Source organism: Eleutherodactylus coqui, chromosome 11, assembly GCF_035609145.1.
Source record: "Eleutherodactylus coqui strain aEleCoq1 chromosome 11, aEleCoq1.hap1, whole genome shotgun sequence".
NCBI classification, from domain to species: Eukaryota; Metazoa; Chordata; class Amphibia; order Anura; family Eleutherodactylidae; genus Eleutherodactylus; species Eleutherodactylus coqui.
This window is the reverse complement of record NC_089847.1, coordinates 82,334,631-82,357,049: the sequence shown is the minus strand read 5'-3', so window position 1 is coordinate 82,357,049 and position 22,419 is coordinate 82,334,631. Positions and strand designations below refer to the sequence as shown.

Genomic DNA, 22,419 nt, shown 5'->3' with positions numbered 1-22,419 from the left:
CTCCATGGCCAGTAGTGGGCTGGAGGGGTGAAAGTACCTCACGATGCTGCTTTAAGCGGCGGCAGAGACAGTCCCTCGGGGCCCCGGCTTCTTCCTCATCTACTCTAGGTGAGAGCAGACCTGTCCCATTGATAGCTGTAAGCTATCTTGTAGGAGTATCGGTGCCCAGTTCAAGAGCTCACTAAACGAGCTTCCTCATGGCAGCATGCTCAAGCCACGCTCTATGATATAGTATATCTTGACTTTAGTAAAGCACTTGACAAAGTATCTCATACCATCCTTATTGAAAAAATAAGCAAACATCAAATTGCCAGGGAAACTAATAGGTGGTACTCAAAGAGTGGTCATAAATGGCTGTACATCCAATTGGAAGCATGCGTCAAGTGGGGTACCACAAGGCTTTGTCTTGGGCTTAGTGTTGTTCAACATTTTTATAAATGATCTGGAGAGGGAATTGAGGAGAAACTGATCAAATTTGCCAACCACACAAAGCTAGGAGGAATGGCTAATACTAGAGAAGAGAAAGGATTCAAAAAGATCTAGTCAAGCTTGACAGTGGGCATTGACTAACAGAATGGCATTTAACAAGAAGAAATGCAGAGTCCTACATCTGGGCAAGAAAAATAGGAGGAATTGAGCTAAGCAGCACATGTGAAAAAGACCTGAGAATGCTTCAAAAAAATAACAGACTGAACATAAGTCAACAGTGTGATGCAGCAGCAAAAAGACAAACAATTCTGGGATGTATTAAGAGAAGCATAGAATCTAGATAATGTGAGGTAATTATCCCTCTCTACTGTTCCTTAGTCAGACCTCATCTGGAATACTGTGTCCAGTTCTGGGGACCCCAATTTAAACAAAAGGCATAGACAAACTGGAGCAAGTTTGGAGAAGAGCTACCAGGATGGTGAGAGGTCTGCAAACCATGTACTATGAGGAACGGTCAAAGGATCTGGGAATGTTTAGCTTGCAAAAGAGAAGGTTGAGAGGAGGCTTATTAGCAGTCTACAAATATCTGAACGGCTGTCACAGTGCAGAGGGATCAGCCATATTCTCATTTGCACAAGGAAAGACTAGAAGCAATGGAATGAAACTGAAAGGGAGGAGACACAGATTAGATATTAAAAAAAAAACTTTCAGACATTGAGGGTGATCAATGAGTGGAACAGGTTACCACAGGAGGTGGTGAGTTCTCCTTCAATGGAAGTCTTTAAACAGAGGCTAGACAGATATCAGTCTGGGACAATTTAGTGAATCCTGCATTGAGCAAGGGGTTGTACCCGATGACCCTAGAGGTCTCTTCCAACTTTACCATTATACGATTCTATGATATTTAAATTTACAGTAAATACATTTGACATCTTCCTAAAGAAAATAGCCAATTATTTAAACAAGTTTTTATGTTAAACAAATTTAAGATTTTTTTTTTTTTTGAAAGTGACCCTCCGGTCCTGGAAAAGCAAAGATGGCCGAACCGCTTCTCTGACTACCTGATGCACACTGTCACCAGTAAGCATCAGTAGTCTAACACACTACATGCTGCTCTGACTGGCCTCTGCTTTGACTGAACACTGCTGTCCACATGGGCAGTGCTGGCCAGTCAGATCAGCATGTAGTGTCTTAGACTACATGATCTTTGTCTTAGACTACTGATACAGACTATGCACAGTATGCATCAGGTAGTCAGAGAAACAGTTCATCCATCTTTGATTGTCCAGGTCCGGATGGTCGCTTTAGCTTTCAATCTTACTATTTATTTAAAAAAAACAAAAAACTTAAATTTTATAGTTTTTAAGCTTAATAATGGTATGATACTTCCCGTCCTGTAGAGATCCCTTTTCAGCAACCATCTCATTATCATCATAGTCAGGATTACATTGACAGGTCACATCTATATATAGATTATCCAGGAACCACTATTCACAATAGGTGATGGTCACAGCTCACCACCTCCACCTCCCTGCACAATAACCCCTCCACTGGTGACTGAGGGCATCCACAGCAGTCTCATAGAAGTCAATGAGTCAGCTCCAGACTACAAGTTCATTTAGTCCATATGGCTGCTGAAAAGCAAATCTCATGTATAGAAATTAGAATAGAAATATCTATAATCAGAAAATAAAAAAACAGATTAGAAAATAATATCCCTAATTGGCTTTAATTAGTAATAAAACATAGGTGAATAATTGTCTTTAAAGGGGGCTGTCTTCTTTAGGGTGAAGTCACACAAACGTATATCGGCTCGGTTTTTACGCCGAGCCGATATACGTTGTCCTCGTGTGCAGGGGGGGGGAGAGGATGGAAGAGCCAGGAGCAGGAACTGAGCTCCCGCTCCCCTCTCTGCCTCCTCTCCGCCCCTCTGCACTATTTGCAATGGGGAGAGGTGGGACGGGGGCGGGGCTAAGTTCCGTAAAAACCGAGCCGATATACGTTCGTGTGACTTCACCCTTAGATAAACCCATATCATATGCCCCATTAGAATGCCCTAATCAAGAGCACATAGTGATTTCTGTGGGTGTCTTGCAGTTTTTCAGTAAACAAATATTTACCATGTAGTTCTGTCCTGACAAAACAGATGGTCATTGATGCCACCCAGCAACAAGACTCCATGTTTTTAGCTGATCTCATGGGATTATATCTGGTCATGTGGGCACCATGGGATAACAGCTGATTGTGGGACACCCAGTAACAAGATTCCCTGACATCAACTTCTACCATGGGAGAACTGCTGGTTATGGGGGCAACCAGCAGAAAGACTTCCGGATATTAGCTTGTATTATAGGGCCCCACAAAATGAGTAATCAAACTAAGTTAGATCAGTACAGCTAGGAAGTCATGTACACTAGTCCTGCATGCTGCTGTATTATTTTTTCTGCATTTGAAATTAAATGTTTAGAAATGTAGTCAATAGTGATGAGTGACCTTTTCAAAAGTTTGGAATAAACCTTTGCTGAAAGTTTGGTTCAGTCTGACTTTGTTCAAACCGACCCGAAAGTTCACCAAAACCCCTAAAACTGGTGTATAACACCGTCTAAGAGCCATAAAAGCCATATATAACACTCAGAGTGCAATAGAGGGCTGTTATGGTTCTCTGACAATGTTATACACCAGTGTCCAGGACTAGTGCTGAGCAAACCAAACTAGTAGAACCTTGTTTAGGGTAGAGCTTTGCTAAAAGCTTGGTTCAGGTTCATGCCACCAACACCTCTGAGCCGTCATACTGGAAGTCATTTCTAGAAACCATTTAGAACTAGAAAATCCGTGAGCCTGAGCCCAATCATCTTGCCCTCCAGTTATATATCTGGTCCTAAATGATTCAGGACTTCTCTGTTTGTTACTCTCGCCGTCCATGGCATATGCAGCAGCTTTCACCAGCACCACAGCTCGAACGCATCAATCCTCCGATCAGCCTTGTCCGTGGTCCAGCTTTCAAATCCCTACTTTTCCAGATTTTGTCCATGTTTAGCATCGCGCTTCACCCCAATGCTATCCTATGTTTTATCTCTGGCATAGATTCTCCATCCTAGTGAATTTTCAAAACAAGGAAGATGAAGTTTCGCACGCATTCTATGGACTCGTTCTTGATTTTGATTTGAATTTGGCCATTTTTTGCAGTCGTCATAATTTTCATTAATATATCCCCATAAAGCCAACCTCATCCAGTCCCCTCAGAAGGGATCTCCTACATGCCCCCATTTGCCTTGGCCAATAACCTGTACTATACAAAGTCAATAGCAGTACGCAGGACTGTATAAAGTGACGGCAGCCTGCGTTTACAATTGAACCTAGTTCTCACATCTATAAACACCTTTCAAAAATCTCATTTTTGCAATAGTTTTCCATTCAAATGAGGCCACTTCTTTATTTGGCTCATATTTCAGCTCCCTCTTAACAACAACACATTAGCATTTCACTGATGTGAAGCATGAATCTCCCTTTATACCTCATTCGCAGCTAATGCCTCTTCAAAGCGTTGCAAAACCAGCTGCGTGAATACAAATTATTATTATTTTGTCTGACTAAGAACCTGACCTGATCTACTTCTGACAATCTACTAACCCATTTTCTCACCGGCAGCCGCTCACGTCTTGGCAACCTTTTTGTCAGTTATATTCTTTTAATTTTTCTCTTATTGGCAACAAAGATAAGACAAGACAGCCAAGTATAATAACAGCTATTACAGATGACATTAGAGGAACCTGTGTCATCAATCAGCCTGGAAACACGTGGTGCCAAGAAGTAATGTTGGTGACAGAGGCAAATGAATGAACAGGTCGGTGCTTGTCCGGCCAAGTCAGACACTCTGTCAACATGGTCAGTCCAAGATTGTAGGATTGTGTCATCATATTACAGGCCAAGATATACAGAACTATGTAGTACAGCTGGTGCCAAAGCACACAAGGCAAACAATGACAAATGTGATGCTACAGGTTTGTAAGAGGACCAAACATCACAACTGTAGCAAAGCAAGCACATCTACGTCTGAGCACTGACAGCCGGCGGGACAAATTGGTCAAGTACTGGGCACCTGGCCCTGTCACCATGTAGCCGGGAAGCTTCAATACTTTAATTTCTTGTATTTTTTTGCAGAAGATTACAATAAAAAGGTTTCCTTTCATTTTACTGATTCAATTACTTAAAGGGGTTGTCTCGCGGCAGCAAGTGGGGTTATACACTTCTGTATGGCCATATTAATGCACTTTGTAATATACATCGTGCATTAAATATGAGCCATACAGAAGTTATTCACTTACCCACTCCGTTGCTAGCGTCTCCGTCTCCATGGCTCCGTCTAATTTCGATGTCTTCTTGCTTTTTTAGACGCGCTTGCGCTGTGCGGTCTTCTGCCTGGTGAATGGGGCCGCTCGTGCCGGAGAGCTGGTCACCGCGTCATCATCGTAGCTCCGCCCCATCACGTGTGCCGATTCCAGCCAATCAGGAGGCTGGAATCGGCAATGGAACGCAAGGAAGGAGAAGAAAATCCATGGTGCACCATGGGAGAAGACCCGCGGTGCACCGTGGGAGAAGACCAGCGGCGCCATCTTTAAAAGAAGAAGCTGCAGAACGCTGATGCAGGTAAGCGCAATGCTATTTTTAAAAACTAACCTATGCTTTCTTTTTAACAGGGCAGAATGCGGGGGTAAGTGAAAATTTTTTTTTTCAATTTCGCCGCGGGACAACCCCTTTAAATTTGGAGGGGCATTTTGGCCTCAACTCAGAATCCCAAAAATCATTTAGGGGAAACTTACTGCTTCTTTAGGGCCTTTTACATGATCAGGCAGGAAAAGGCCAGGAATCATCAGACTGTGAAGGTGCCTCCAATCATCCAACAAACAAGCGTTTGCAAATGATTGTGTCTTATGTAACACCAAAAAGAAAAACTAATCATTAATGAAACTCTATGGGGATGAATGATCATATGAGAGTCTGAATTGGCCTATGTAAAGGGCTGGTAGACAAGCTCCAATCCTGTTGATCAGCACTCATCTACAGGTGCAAATTGGTCCTGTATAAAATGATCCTTAGTCTGTATTTAAAGAAGTATTTCCCAACTCCGGTCCTCAAGGCACGCAACAGGTCATGTTTGCAGGATATCCTATAGTAAGAACACCTGTGGTAATTTCTGAGGCACTGATTTACATATAATCACCTGTGCAATACTGAGGAAATACAGAAAACATGACCTGTTGTAGTCCCCAAGGACTGGAGTTGGGAAACACAGATTAACACAAACAGATTGGTTACTTCTTAGTAGAACTTCAGCTGCTCATATACATGACGTAAAAGCCCGCTGACCGCTGTTTGAAAACATATCAGTGTTAAGAAGCCACTTTGCTTTGTGGATTGTGCCTTTGGCATTCTTACTAGCAAGTGGAGAGTTTTTCAGATGAAACCAGAGAATGTGCGTGCGGTAATTAATGCGTGCGAGGTTCCGCATAAATTTTGCCAGGACAACAATGCGAATTGGAATGCAGAAGAGAATGAACCTGCAGCCATCCCTTCAGAAATTGTGGATGACCCCAGGATGCATCACAGATCAGCAGCATCTAGTCTCCGATTCAGAATCGAATCTTCGTGGACTACTTTCTGAGTCATCAGGCAGCAGTTCCATGGCAGATGGACTATATTCAAGGGACCCAATGAACTGATCTCTCCAAACATCATTTTATTTTACCCGGCTGTTTTTTTTTTAGGTAATGTATTTTTCTTTTTAAGTTAGGGACTCGCAATACAATCAGGACCCTTGATGTGGGTTGTGAGCCAAAATAATTTGGCCACATTATCTGAAATTCTTTCCAAATATTATAAAGATTTATTATTTCAAAATATGCAGAAAACCATCACAAATAAAAATATATTGAAAAATTGATGTGTTTAATATGTACTACAACAAACTGCTGTGGATACCCCTTCTTTCCCAAAAACTGCATATAACAGTTGTGCAATACTGTTATTTGCATGTGTAATATTGCTTTCCTTTAGAATGCAAAATGCAACCACACTCTCTGGAAGCAATGCAATAGCCAGCTTCAACCATGTTTGGGTCTGTCTAAACAGACAGCGCCTTATACCTGAGCCACTGTATGATTACTGCGCCCAAAGTTACCATTTTACAATGGCTAAGCTATATAAATCCAACTGTTTACCATGTGGAGTCAATAAAGTTTGGTCAAACTTTGTCTTTTACGTGCATCCAACCCACTTAATAAGTGCAACAATTTTAAACAGAAGTTTACACAAGCAAGAAAACTCACAAGTCCTTGTAGAACAACTGAGTGGATTCTGTGCCAGCCTAATCTGACATTGGGGCCTTCCCATTGAGTTTGGCCCAGGCTGTGGGGGAGGGTTTGTAAATGAGGGGTGACATTGAGGTGGTGCAATGGTAGGGAGCATAATAAGACACAGGCCTATGAAACCGACCATGGGTTCTATCCAAAGAATGCTGAAACCCATGGCCAGTTTCATAGGCCATGTTGTGGTAGGACTGGTGTTGGGGAGGTGGTCAGCATGGGGCCGATACAGTCATCTCTTCCGTACCCTCCAGTTATTTAAGGCCTTGAGGCATTCGTCAGTGGAGAATGGTGGGAGACAGGCTTCACACAACATCGCAATTCCTTACTGCCTTTGTGAGGCTAAATACTCGGGCAATTTGTGAAAATTGTTTGCCAAGCTCCTGCAGTACTGATTGGCCCAGTCCTCCTTACGCTTGCTTTGTAAGTAGGCCTGGGCACTCTGGTCTACTTGTGAGAGCGGTTCCTGTGTGGCAGCTGCTCTCCGCTGCCTTGTTATGATTAATAAATAAATATGCCTTTAAAAATGATATTCTAAACACAAAACTGCATTAAACAGATTTAAGCCACTTACTGGGCCCGGTCTAACACTTTTCTCAGAAAGAAAAGCATCTTTAAAAATGTATAAGGCTTTTTGCTTTGCCCTGCGGTGCCGCACCGAGGCTGTGATGTGTTCTCCCGTCAGATTCGGTTACACGCGGTCCTTCAACTGGTTTTGACATCCTTTATTATATGGTATAAAAATGACATCACTCAGTTTATACAATTAAATAAAGGTGGTGTTTTTTAGTTTTTTTTTTTTTTTAAAAAAAGGTTGTACCCACAAATAATGCAAGCGGTGCTAGCAAAAAGGGCCTTTCAATAACAGTCAGCGTCATGTCAGTCCCAAGTAACCTGTATACATGTGCATTGTACATGTGTTCAAGAACATAATAAACTTCTACAAATGCATTGAAGTCATTAAAGCCGACTCCAACAGAAAGTGGCACAGAGTGCCAGACTAGGCATATAATACAATGTGTGCGCTGCACATCCCCCAGCTCGGACTCGGACCAAGATGTTTCAGTGACATTACATGGCAAAACAAAGTAATGAAAAACACTCACAGAAATCTTTTCTCTGCTGCGGAGTCCCGTTGTTCCACCAGTTAAAAAAATCCCAAAACCTAGGGTCACCTCCTTCCAGCAGGTGTCTTTAAAATGGCAATCCTTATACTCCTCTGAGCTGGTATTCTGAGTGGTATTCTACTATACCAGAGCAGGTACCACCTTTCAAAATGGCTGCCGTGCTACTTCCTTTTTTTCTCTTAATGACAGTTTCCTGTGCAAACATGTTGCGTGTACGTTTCAACTCGCATGAACATTCCCATTGATTTCAGTGAGTACTTAAATGCACAAATAGGTAAGGTGACCAGATTTTCCCACGATCAAAGCAGGACAGAGAGGTGTGCTCAGGCGGCAGGGCTAATCACGACGCATGATTTTATCTCGTTATAAAAAGTACATAGTAATGGTGTCCCCCACAGTAGCCCCAGTAGTAATAGTGACCCCCCAGTGGCCCTCAGTAGTAATAGTGTCCTCCACAGTGGCCCAAGTAGTAATAGTGACCCCCACAGTGGCCCTCAGTAGTACTAGTGACCCCCATAGTGACCCTCAGTGGTAATAATGACTCCCACAGTAGCCTCCAGTAGTAATATGGTCCCCCACAGTAGTAATAGTGACCCGCACAGTAGCCCTTAGTAGTAATAGTGACCCTCACAGTGGCCCCAGTAGTAATAGTGACCCCCACAGTGGCCCTCAGTAGTAATAGTGACCCCCACAGTGGCCCTCAGTAGTAATAGTGTCCGCCAGAGTGGCACCAGTAGTAATAGTGACCCCCACAGTAGCGCTCAGTAGGATTAGCGTGCCTCACAGTGGCGATCAGTAGTAATAGTGAACTGCACTGTAGCCCTCAGTAGTAATAATGACCCCCACAGTAGTAATATGTTCCCCCACAGTAGCCCTCAGTAGTAATAGTGATCCTCACAGTGGCCCCAGTAGTAATAGCGTCCCTCAGTAGTAATAGCAACCCCCACAGTAGCCCTCAGTAGTAATAGTGTCCTATACAGTAACCCTTGGTAGTAATAGTGATCCCCATAGTGGCCCTCAGTAGTAATAGTGACCCTCACAATGGCCTCAGTGCTAATACTATTACTACTGGGCTGATATAGGGGGCACTATTATTAATAGTGTCCCTAATATTGACCCCAGTATTACCAGGGACCCCCCACAGTAGTAGTAGAGCCCCCATGAAACCAATATACTTACCCTCTTCCTGGTCATCAGAGCACCGCTGCTACTCATCTTCTTGCCGCTGCTGCAGGAGGAAGTGTGTCTGCAACAGCCTCCTCTCTTCTCCTCTGGCGGAACTAAAGAGGAGAGGTCAGGGGAGGAAGATCCCAGATGCCCACACTGCTGTCAGTGTGTGCATCCGCCGCGGCGCTGCGTAGTGATTACCGGTGGGGAGCTGCGGTACCCCGGTTGATAATCACTATGGTGACCAGATGTCTTGAAAGCATGACAAATGGCTGGCCCGTGGGATCCTGGCAGAAGCTGGAACGCAGATTCCCAAACCAGGACTAACTCACCTAAAGCGGCACGTCTGGTCACTTTAAAATAGGTAATGAACCTAATATGGAGAGCTGAAACCCCATAGATTACATTGGTGTATTCAGACTGCGTTTTTCATGCATATTTCGAAAATAAATGCTGGATGTCCAATTTTGGCCCATTTTATGGACTAAAATAGCCCATTACAATTCAATTGAACCGTGTAAATACATGAGACATGTATATTCACTGCATATTGACACGTTCAATCAAAAGGGCCTTCTTGCTTTCATTTGTGCGTATGAAAAACGCAATGAAAATGTGTGCAAAAAACGCAGTGAGTACGCACAGTTTCGGTCTGTGAAATGCAGCGTTTTCACAGACTGAAACTGAATATGCCCCTCTACAAAATTATGGCTCGGTCAGACGAGCGTGGTTTACACGCTGCTAAGCAAGATGTAAAACCACACTCCTGACATGCAGGAAAAGATCGTGTGTCTGGGCTGTCTGTAGCTCCGTGGAGCAACCCGGTCACACATCCATGGTGCAGGCAGCCTGCTTCTATGGCTCCCATAGGAGCCTATAGTAAGCACCCTGGACAGCGCGCACCACGGTGCTGACAGGCGAGTTGGCACTCGCAGTCCGTTCTTTTTCAAGGCGCAGATTCTGTGCTTCTAAAAAGGGTCTGTGTGAGCACTTCCACAGCAACCTATTGGTTGCTATAGAAGCATAGTTTTACACGCTGCTGTAGCAGCATATAAAACACGCTCGTCTGACCGAGCCCTTAGCTGGATGCCAAGAATCAGTGTATAGATGCCTATAGATGTTAGAATCTAATTGGGCTGGCATTAGTGAATTCCGCAGCGAGAAATCTCAAATTTTTGATCAGGTTTAGTCCGTGATGTCTTCAAATGACCCTCCAGCCTAGACAAACAAAAATGGCCACACTGCTTTTCTGAGTACCTGATGCACTTGTACATTAGTATGCATTGGCAGTTTAACCCCTTAAGGCAGTGGTTCCCAACCTTTTCAGCCTCGGGGCACTCCTGGGAAAAAATTTTTATGGTGCGGTGCCCTTACCAAAAGGGGGTGTGGTTAGCGTGTGGCCAGGGCGTGGCCTATCACGACATATTATATATTCGGCATTGAATGTCAATTTTCACATGATTTTTTTCACAGGGGCACCTCTACCCAAAATGTTTACATGATATACAAAATCTAGTCACTGACTTTAATGATCATTGCTAACTATTCCCCCCCTCCACCATTTTACATGCGACCATTCCCTCCCTCCCTCCACCATTTTACATGCGGCCATTCCCTCCCTCCACCACCTTACATGCGCCCATTAACCCCTCCACGCAGCTACCACCTTACATGCACTCATTACGCCCCCCAACGCAGCTACCACCACCTTACATGCGCCCATTACGCCCCCCAACGCAGCTACCACCACCTTACATGCGCCCATTATGCCCCTCAATGCAGCTACCACCACCTTACATGCGCCCACGCTTCCACCACCATCTTACATGCGCCTGTTACCCCCCACGCACCCATCACCACCACCTTACATGCGCTCATTACCCCCCAATGCAGCTACCACCACCTTACATGCGCGCCCATTAGGCCCCATGCATCCACCACCACCTTACATGTGCCCATTACCCCCCCACGCACCCACAACCACCTTACATGCGCCCATTACGCCCCACGCATCCACCACCACCTTACATGCGCCCATTACCCCCCCACGCACCCACAACCACCTTACATGCGCCCATTATGCCCCACGCATCCACCACCATCTTACATCACTACGGCACACAAACTGCAACAAAAATAACATGATTACTTTTTTTTTTTTGCTGTACTATTTTTATTTTTTTTCAAAGATTTTTTTAAAATTAAATTTCTACGGCCATCTTCTAACCTCAATAACGTTTTTATTTTTCCGTCGACATAGTTGTGTGAGGGCTCGAATTTTGCAGGATGTCCTGTAGTTTGCGAGGGTACCATTTTGGAATACATACGACTTTTTAATTGCTTTTTATTGTGTTTTTTCTTTGGGACAAGGTGATCAAAAAATCTGAATTTTTTTTTACTGTAAATGGAGGCAGACGGGTCGGAACAATCTTCAGCCGGCTCCACCTCCATTCAGTGATCGATGCTTATTCCTGTGTAAAAGCAGATCAAGATGCACACAACAGCTGTCTGACAAAAAAGGGCCGCAAGACACTACATGCTGCTCCTACAGGCTAGTGCTGCTCACATGGGCATCACTGGTCAATCAACCCATGTGTAATGTCCTAGACTAATGATGTATACTAACAAACCCTGTGCATCAGGTAATCCAAGAAGCGGTGCGGCCATCTTTGTTTGTCCAGGACCGGAGGGTCTCTGTAAAGTAGCGTGGTCCAGGATTCTCATATTTCATTTAACTCTTTCCTTGCTAAATTTTATAGCCCATTTTGGATGATTGTGCCTCCAGATCTTGATGGAAGGTCTTACCAATGATGTGCAAGTTGGTCAGATTACTGCCTTCTTCTAAACACAACCAAGTATCTAAATGGCTTTTCTGTTGCCCTGTCCAAGATTTTACGAGATGTTCCACAAGGCTGTACAAAGGGAAGGTTCTGCTTCCCACATACTTTGGGCATTAAATTACATGCCATCTACACTGACCTCTATAGTCACCCCATAAATTCTAAGCACGTTTGCCATAATTAGACCGTAATAAACACACTAAGGGTGCATAGACATTACATGAGTACAACTGTGAATGCAGTGTGACCTAATGAGATCACAGAGATCATTTATCTCCATGACAAACGAGCTGTCACTACGGCTGACACGGAGGGCACAGCTACATTTCCAAATAGAGATCCTAAGGAGTAAAACCTCGGAGCGGCAGGAAGGTCTGGACACACTGCGAATTCAGAGGAAGACAACTTTTTTCTTGCTGTAGACATCTACATGGCCCCAAGCTGTCAGTGACTGACCGTGATTAAAGGATGTGACCAGCAAAATTATACAGCCCTACACCAAAGCTTCACATGGAATCACTTGGTAATATACTGCTGCAGCAAAAAAACAAGAATGTTGCTTAAGTATGTAGTTTATATTGGGCAAATGAATAAATAGCAGTTACCTGGTCAACTAGTAAGAGTAGTAACAGAAACAGTCTAATCAGCTAGGGAAGAATACAGATAACCTATAGGCTGTTTTCCAATTCTATCCGTTCAGTCGTGTCCGGCTCTTGGATACTCTGTAGGCCAGTCCGCTCCATGCTTCTATAGGGCTAGAGGGGATTTCAAAATTCAGGCGTTTCCTGGCAGCCTGCATTATGACAAATTACAGACCAAGGCAGAGGCGTAACTTGAAGCTTCTGGGCCCCCATGCAAAATCTGAAACGGGGCACACAAATATAATGCTTTATTCATAGTACTGGGCTCCCTATATGGAGAAGAGAAGCCTTATGGGCCCCTAAGGCTCCTGGGCCCGGTTGCAACTGCATCCCCTGCATCGCTATAGTTACGCCCCTGGACCAAGGTATTCTTCTGAGAGGTCGGCCGGTCAGCCATGGAAAACTGAAATTTGTGCTTCTCCATTAATATAGTTCGTATACACACCGAACAGCAGTAAGGTTAAAATCACTGACAGATGAAGTGAATAATGACGATTATCTTGAGCCAATGGCTTCTGTCAAGGGGTTGGGATATACCAGTATTCGACACCTAGGGGAAGATTTATTAACCTCTATTTGGTGTTAAGTTGCACAATGTAGCGCAAGTCCTGCTTGACACTGTGATATGTACAACTGACCTAAACATGTGTACCCAAGTAAATACTTTGGGTGATTGAGGTATATAAAGACATTGTATGAGACTGGAAAACCATTCAACAGAAGCAGTCTATGCAATGTGTCTGTTACTGCAGCTTGGCTATGTTCAATTCAGTGGGATTTAGTGCAATACTAGAATATCCCTTGGAAAAGAATGCTAAAAAGGGAGATGGAACAATACCTCTGCAGTGCCACTATTGGAAGGAAGCATTCCTGCAAGTCAGTGTTAGACTCTTTATACAAGCCTTGTAACAATGACTGGGAATTGAAAGCCAAGCCGTAATCCATACACAGACAGCTGTTCTGGGGTGCTTGCCCCAGTCATTGTTACAAGGTTTGTATAAAGAGTCTAACATTGACTAGCAGGAAAGCTGCCTTCCAATAGGTGGTGCTGCAGAGGTATTGTTCCATCTCCCTTATTTGCATATTACCCAGAGGAGCATGAATGGCCTATAAGTTTCCTTAGTTACTCACCTTCTAGGTGCTCTCCCTAAGGAGAAATGATAGCATTCCTGTCGGTACAGAATGGCGCTGTTTCAAACATGAATGAGAATAACACAGTCTGATTTCTGACCATTTTAATAGAGAAATAAAATGTGTGTAAAAAAATACATAAAATGGGATAAATCGGTGACAAACTTACACTCTCCACTTATACATACAACACACAGCACAACGACCCAGTGCCTCTCACTCATACATAGTGTTGCACAAGCAGTGAACACACGGACACACATGCGTCATCTGCTTCTGATCAGATCTGTGACTATATATAATTAATTCTTCCCCAAAGGCCATTCATAGTGTATAGGAGAACTGTGGAATTTTTCATAGATGTCTTATTGAATCTTAGATGGGTCCATTGATGTCCGTTTGGTCTCGGTTTATAGCACGTGTCGTCATAAATTCTGAGGATACTATATCAGTGAATATAAATTCTTTCTTAAAAAAGGGGTGATCATCTGTATACAAATATTATAGATCTATAATATATAAAAGTACTGTAGAAGTTCCAAACTTTTAGGGGTCAGAGCCGAGTAGCTTCATCATCTGAGTCTTCCGGGGTCTGTAAACCATCCCCGTCAACAAGCTCTGACCGCCATCTCCTTGTGATAGAAGTAGGGGTACTCTGTGATGAAGAAGGGGGACCAGAGCTGCTCCCACCCCTACTGCCACCTTCCTCTTGGAGATATCGGCGCACTTCTTGCGGGAGCTGACGTAACTCTGCCTGGCATTCCGCTTCCAACTGGGACATCAGCTAGAAGAAAGAGAACGAGAAGGGGTATGATAGCGGGTGACCGAGGTGGATACTGCCGCCTGCGGTTCTCTACAGCCTAGCACTGACCTTCGGCTCTTCATCCTTTATTCTCTGCAGTGTCTCTTGGTGAGCAGCAAGCAACTTTTCTAGACGCTTGTTTTGTGCTTCTTCTAACTGCAGGGAAAAGCAGATTTATAAAGAAGGCTGTCAGCAGGAAGAGCGATGAAGACGGATATAACAAATATAGCGCAGTGTGATACATGACTACAGATGTACTGAATGGATACTACTAGCATACAAATATTCCATTATTACAGTAAATGCAGTAATAACACTTCTATTAGTCTCTCAGTTTCTGATCCGTTGTAGATCACACTTGAAAATGTGTTCTTACACGAAAAAACGAAATTTGATATCATACCACCCCAATATGGCACATATCACATTACCGGTCAAGCTAGAGAAGAATACATCTGCATATGACATTAGTACTGAGGAGGGAGTCTCTAAAAAAGTTTCCAGCAGTGCTGACCGGCCCCTTTGTTTGTATATAGACAAAGTATTTGGGGTAATCCTCCATGCCATACAGATGTAGCAAATACTAACTTGACATTTTACGCATTACGTGTTCTCATTTAAATCGTAAATCAAGTTCTCACAATGCGCCAGTCATGTTAACGATCACCACATCTGTATATGTACATCATAAAGTGCCTTGCCTTAAGCCTCCATGATGGACATTTACATCATGTGATCCTGTGGCAACTGAGCGTTGACCAATAGCTGAATTCTTGCTCTAAGGGCCGGAGATAACTTCAGTTCCAGCCATTTCAATCCTTAGATGCTGCGGTCAATAGCAGCCACAGCACTTTGGTGGTTAGAAAGAGCTGCAGTACTATCTCGGTTCTCGGTCACCCTCTTGCAAACGCAATTGCGGGGAGCTAATGAATTGCCATGACAATTGGAGGCCCAACAGAGGCCTTCAGCCTAGTCAGAGCTTATGCCTGGGTGTCTTTGGCAAAAGCCTAATAAATTGGCTTACAGATTTAGGCTTAAATGGAGTAAGGTTTTCGTATTCTAAGTATACCAAAGCACTATAAAAGTAATCATACAACACATTGCGGGACTAAAATACTGAAATATATGCTAAGAAAGTTTATTTAAAAAAATGCACTCACAAAAAAAAAAAGCTATTTTCACTAAAAACTGGTTTTATTTTGGAAGCGTTTAAAGAAAAAAAACAAAACACACAAAGGAGATCGCCTCAATTGTCACAACCCGATTAATAACATTATTTAAACCACATGGTTAACAAATGAAAACCCAGCAGAATTAAGTTTTTAATAGAGATGAGCGAGCATACTCGCTAAGGACAATTACTTGATCGAGCATTGTCCTTAGCGAGTACCTGCCCGCTCGGAAGAAAAGGTTTGGCTGCCGGCGCGGGTGACAGGTGAGTTGCGGCAGTGAGCAGGGGGGAACGGGGGAAAGAGAGGGAGAGAGAGATCTCCCCTCCGTTCCTCCCTGCTCTTCCCCGCCGCTGGCAGCCGAATCTTTGCTCCCGAGCGGGCAGGTACTCGCTAAGGGCAATGCTCGATCAAGCAATTGCCCTTAACGAGTATGCTCGCTTATCTCTAGTTTTTAACCCATTCCCCAGCCATAAAAACCATAACTGTTAATTAACAAGTCCCATAAACCCAAAAATGAAATCAAGGAAATCTACATCGCATCCCGCAAAAAACAAGTCTCAATGCAGCTACATTAACGGAAAAATGAAAACGTTACTGCTCTCTTGAATGCGATGAGATAAAAAATTGCACTATTGTGCAAAAGTAGCAAACCTAAAACCTATACATGCTTGGTATAATTGTCCAGACCAACAGAATACAAGTAAGACACCATTATGCTGCATAGTAAATGCCAGGAAATGTAAGATGTATCAGTGGAGATCTTTTTTCTCTTTACCCCAGACAGTATTAATAGAAGTTAATCAATAGATACCCTAAAATGCTGCTATTAAAAAAAGGAAACTCATCCCACAAATATAACAAAAAAAAAAGAAAAAGGCTCATATGAATACTTAAACGGTAAAACAAAAAAATGATGGTTCCCTGAAAGCAGCGACACAAAAACGAATACATTTCTCTGGGTCCTAATGCCAAAATAACTTTGCTACTTAAAGGGTTAAACTTCTGTTCCAGTTTCTGAGTTCTATCTCTTTCCAATCACGTTACAGTCTGCGATTTGTCTATACACTCCAGTCATATACACAATTAGGAGGCCTAATACACAGTATGCAGCATTTTTTTTTGTTCTCTGTTGCTAGGCAACCAGAATCCCCGACCACATATTTTCATGCCACGCTAGAGCCTTGCAATGATATCTTTACTTAATATGTCCAAGTAAGCTGCCCAGTCGATCCCACTCCAATTAACAAATGCAGATAAGCAGTAAGTAATGTACGCTATTTTAATTGATGTGCGCCCGTGCGTTCTCCAATAGTAATACTGCTTGCAAAAATCAGAACATGCTGTATTAGTGCCAACACTAACGGCCAGGCTGAAACTCAGCTGCTGCCCCCATTTCTGGCAAAAGGAATATCACATTATACTTAGAGGAGACATTTTTAGCCATGTAATTATTGTGCTGGTTAAAAGTTATTGGCGAATGACAAACTTTTCCTCGGCTCATTATAAGTTAGTTCTCCTATAATCGCCATCTAAGAGCGGGCTGAATTGTCCAGGAACTATATAGAGAGCCACCCCTGGCCCATCACGACAAGCCCCAGGTCACTTACACTGCGGATAAAGTTCACGGACTCATTGATGTGACGTCTGTTGATCTCTGTCAGTTCCCTGCAGAAAAATATGATAGATGGAAGGTGAAATAATAAGGGACGGAAATGTGAGAAAACACAGGGAAAGAAGAATAGTAAGCAAATGAGTGAGGAGGATGGAAAGCCATCATCTCTTACTGACCCTTCTTTCTTGTGCCGGTCCTGCGACTTGACTTTAGTGATGCTGTTATGTCTCTTTCTGTCCAGGATCTTTTGTAGCTCCTTCTTCTCTCTATAAGGGGATATATGGACAGATATGGGTTGTTGATTTTCCTCTTCTAGTGTCACATGTGATCTCAAATCAGAACCTTATGCTGCCTCAAATAAAAGCATTAGCTCATTAGATCCTCCGCTTCAACTTTTTTCACCTTAAAGCGTTACTAAACTTTTTTTGTCACTATGTTAGGAGTTTTCTAAAAGTTCAGGCACACTTCAATGAAAGATTCTATCTACCTGAGACAACCTTCTCTTTTATGCACCTTTGGGGAACTTGCACATATAAGAGGGCCCTCAAACTGGACTCCATCCCATTATATAGAGCCATTAAAGTGAGCCCTCAGCACTGAATAACTGCAGATGTCTATTAAAAGACAATGGGACCCTCTTTCATAAAAGGGTCTCTGCAGGACAATTGAGCATTTACACTGCAGTTCTCCTGCCAATAGGCGCTGATCGCAATGTGACCTCCTGTGAGAGGGCACCCAATGTGAGAAGGGACTCTCCAAACTATAAAACTCCTTTCATGTTCTTTCATTTTCAATAATCCACATCTACATATCTCTCTTGTGATTTGCAGGCTATTATAACACTTACTTCTCACTAGTTTCTTTAAGTTTCTTGAGCTGGGAGGTTTGAAAGGCTTGAGCAACGTCTTGTAGCTTTTGCACAGCCTGTAAGTAGGGAACCAAGAATAACCTTTGTTAGACACTGCGGACTGTGTTCCTAGAGATGATATCAGGATTTTTTAAGGGGGGTGGGGGGGGTGGGGGTTCACCTGTTGCAGATGGATATGTTTAATCTTCCTTTCTTGTTCATGCTGTAATTCTCTGAGCTCCACAAGGCGTTTCTGCTGCTCTCCCTGCACATCCGTTAGCTTCTTTTGCTGCTCCTCCTGTTCCGGCAATGAGCTATAGTCACACAGTAAAGGTAGCAACAATCAATGGACTCCGCATGACATGAACCAACAGCATCAACACAAAGCATCCCTGACCGCATCCAAAAGAGAGTGAGAAGAAAATCTAAAATATGTTATCACCCCGAAGAAATACTCATTGCCATTTCATCTATAAAAACAATTTGGCAAATACTTACTCTTGTCCCGCTTTGGGGCTCTTTGGAAACTTCTTGCGGATGCTTTGGAGCTGTATGAAGCGGCTGCTCTGCTCCTTGCAGAGGGAGGACACCTTGCGCAGGTGTTTACGGTGCATGTGGTGCAGCTCTTGGTACTGCCGACACAGCAGCTTTACAAAGCTTTTCTGTAACTTCAGCTCCTCCAAGGAAGGCGCTTGTACATCTGAGGTTTATTAAAAAGGATGGAAAAAAATAAAAAAAGTCTTACACAAAGCCGTAATGGGTCCATCCTATATGATAGAAGAAATGAAATGATTGTTTCCACTACCTGTTAGTATACTTGCTATAAGGTCATCTCGCTGCTGAGCTGAGAGAAAATAAAAATGTAAGATTTTAATTATATACACACGCACACATATATATATATTGTGTACTACACATACACACACAGACAGACAGACAGACACACACACATATATTGTGTATCACACATACACAGTCGCACACACAAATTAAATAGCAGAAGTATACAAAAAGGCAACATAGTTTTCACAGCATTACTGATATAGAAGGTTAGATTAACAGGCTAAAACCACAAATGTGTGTCACTTTACAATCTACTATTACTGGGCATAAGGGAGAAAGCTGTCAATCAGCGGCAGGGACAGCCTGCATAATGGGTACACAGGACTCCTGCCTCACAACATTCATATCATGCTGCAACAAAAACTGAATTTTTAAACTAAATATGCACAGATAATAGATGATGCTAAAGCCAGCATGTCTGTCGCTACCTCATGATAAAGCAGCATGACAGATTCCCTTAAAAAGAGGGTTTTCTGGGACTTATGATGATCTATTCTCAGGCTAGGTCATCAACCCTTGATGACAGTTGATTGGCAGGGTCTAGTGCTTACGATGGGCCGTCATTGCTGACACAGTCGAAAATCAATAACAGCTGTGCCTGCAGTTACATGGGCCAGCCACTACACAGGGTTCGGAGCAGTGGCTTCCGCTCCAATTCATATTCTGTGGCACTGACAACGGGCGCTCTATTACCTGATTGGCCAGGGTGGTTAGCAGCAAACCCCAGCCGATCAATTATTGATGAACTAACCTAAGGATAGGTTATCATTACTGTTCTGCTTGGAAAACCCTTTTTAAAAAAAGCTTAATCAAATGATAAAAATCCTTTCAGCTGCCACTAGGGGGAGCTCACTGCTGTGTAAAGGAATGCAGCAGACTTAGATGCCCGTTTCAGAAAAAGAGAGTTCTGACCTATATAAACTTTTTTGGACTTGTTTAACTAAAACTACATTTTAGAAACATTTACCTGCAGCTCCCTTAACCTGCGTCATCTCAAACCATCAACTATCAGCTGGTATACAGGGGTACCAATTGTCTGTAAATGCCCACACAATTCATGAAATGGTAGTGGGCATTTTCCGGTCTTCATGCCAAACCCACTCGCCTATTTTTACAATTTATGGATTTAATATTTCAAGTAGTAACTTGCAAATTACAATGTTTTTCATTCTTGACCATTTCCACGAGGGCAGTGATGGATTTCTTTTCCCAATTATCTCTCCTTACTGATGAAGAAGGCATTCATATACAAGAATGTATGGCCATATCTGCGTACTATAGGAGGAACAAGGCTTACCACGTTATTCCCAGACTGTTACAAAGAATTAAAGTGTTCCTCCTCCCATAGTCATTTTGTTAGCTGAAGCTCCAATAGACAGGAGATAACTTCCAGCCTTGTTTTTCAGCAGTTGTGGCCCCTGTCCCCCCAATGATATGTGTTTAGCTCAGCAGAATGTCCATGTTAATTCCTACTGAGAAGTGGACACCTACATCTGGCACTACTTATCTCACTCAAGTGTCCAATAAAGATCTAAATGGCCAATTCATTCTCCTTGATGGAGTCCGGCTGCCCCCAAGGATATTAGACTGCTAGCACTTCCAGCTGAAAACCAATAATGTCCGTGTCATCAGTGTAATAACTCTGGGCTAAACTGCTTGTCTATAGCACATAAAACAGACAAGGTGGTGATGTGGTGATGCCTGTGGCATCGGGTCTGATCACATACCAGGTGGTGGTATCGGGGTGACGGAAGGCTTCTTGTCATACAGATTCCGGTTGGGCGAATCATACGTTGTATCTGGCTTTTTCCTATCTTGTGGTTTTTCAGTGTTGTTCAGCTACAATGAATAGGAAAAGAGTAACATGTAATCAATGGCGGCATAGGTTACGCTTTTCTGTGTTCTGGAGTGTTCTCAGACTATATTATGCTAGACGCCTCATCGTATAATGAAAAGTATATATGTATAGTCGATGCTGAACTGCTAAGGGTCGGTTCACATCAGCGTCTGAACCTCTGTCACTGATTTCCACCAAAGCGGCACTATTTTGTACTGTAAATTCCAGTAAAATGCCAGTCTGCTGTCCGGAAATCAAAAGGATCCCCACTATAGTCAGTTTGGCACCATTCAGATCTGTTTAAAGGCACAGGGATGGGGGTGCCGTTTTTCTGCGCCCTGAACGGAGTAGGAAAACGGAATCCAGTAATGCTGATGTGAACAAGCCCTTCGTTCATGATTTGAAAACATTATGTAGTTTGCAGACAGCGAGGATGCAAAGAAATGGATTCATGGATGACATTATCTACAAGATGCAACACAGTCTTTATCAGTCACTATTTCCTTATGATGATACCCATCATGTGTGCCCATGTGTACCCGTCATACCTCACTTTCTCCAATCAGAGCCGCGAGCCTCTTTGCCCTCTCATCCAGGCTGACGTGTTGGATGGGGTTAATCAGAGCCCTGATGTACTCTAGAGAGGGTGAGGTTAGTGGTCAGTATTACATGGCATCCAAAATAATAACTCATTAAAAAATAACGGCACTTTTTAACTAACTTTTGACATGTCCCAAGTTTATATTAACATGGGGGCCCACTGCTGAGACCCCCACTGATTGCTAGCATGAAGGGGCTGCAACGCTCACTTGAGGACTATGTCCCTTTGGCCACTTTTTTTTACTTGCCGGCTCCTGTTGGCAAAGACAGCTGCATAGAGGTCTACAGACATCTTCTATAGACCTCTATGAGGCCATTAGGAGCCAGCAAGTAATGAAGATGGTCATAGGGGAACAATACCCCCCCTCGTTCTAGCGATTAACGGGGGTCTCAGCAGTGAGACCGCACTGATCGATACGTTTGATATGTCTATAGGACGTTTGATATGTCTATAGGACATGTCAAAAGTTAGTTAAAATTGCAGTTACTCTTTAAAAAAACACATCAGCACAGAGTTAGTTAAAATGAGACCAAATTAGAATTGTGTGTGATAAGGGTGAAAGGACGATGAATGGTAAGATAAGGATGATGAGACATATTACAAAAATGGCAGATAGAAGCGGTAATCACTGACCTTGGTGGTCATCAGGGATATAATCATTGGCTTCAGTATATACAAGAAGACCCGGGAGACACAGAGGCTGATTAATCTCATTCCTGAGACAGATATAGTGATAACCTGTTAAGAAAAGATGGATAGATCACACAGTCCCCTATCTCTTCCAAAACACCAGCAAAGCCTCGTACCATCCGCCTTTAGGGTGTATGCAGCAATGCAGGAGAATGGCTTCATATGAGACCGCATGGCTTTGACTATAACTCATATCAACCGCAATTACGTAAATTCCTTTAAAATGGATTTATACATCCACCGTCGTGTAATAACGTAAGAACACCCCATGTACGGAGTTTTAATTTTAAACATACATGTACATATCTTCTGGCTCTG

The 22,419-nt window shown here is 43.1% G+C and overlaps 1 protein-coding gene across 1 annotated transcript in view; it reads right to left on the bottom strand.

The window, feature by feature from the left end:
* Window positions 1-13,786: 13,786 nt before the first annotated feature.
* Window positions 13,787-22,419, bottom strand: part of PLCB3 (phospholipase C beta 3) — a 113,287-nt gene continuing 104,654 nt past the window's right edge. Inside the window, exons 23-33 of the mRNA XM_066582824.1 lie at window positions 22,045-22,149; window positions 21,359-21,447; window positions 20,701-20,812; window positions 18,936-18,974; window positions 18,629-18,830; window positions 18,312-18,444; window positions 18,131-18,207; window positions 17,460-17,549; window positions 17,279-17,336; window positions 14,569-14,655; window positions 13,787-14,481 (exon numbers count right to left, since the gene is read on the bottom strand). Of these exons, the coding sequence (XP_066438921.1) occupies window positions 14,251-14,481; window positions 14,569-14,655; window positions 17,279-17,336; window positions 17,460-17,549; window positions 18,131-18,207; window positions 18,312-18,444; window positions 18,629-18,830; window positions 18,936-18,974; window positions 20,701-20,812; window positions 21,359-21,447; window positions 22,045-22,149 (1,223 nt within the window). The 3' untranslated portion in view covers window positions 13,787-14,250. The remainder of the gene's footprint in view (window positions 14,482-14,568; window positions 14,656-17,278; window positions 17,337-17,459; window positions 17,550-18,130; window positions 18,208-18,311; window positions 18,445-18,628; window positions 18,831-18,935; window positions 18,975-20,700; window positions 20,813-21,358; window positions 21,448-22,044; window positions 22,150-22,419) is intronic.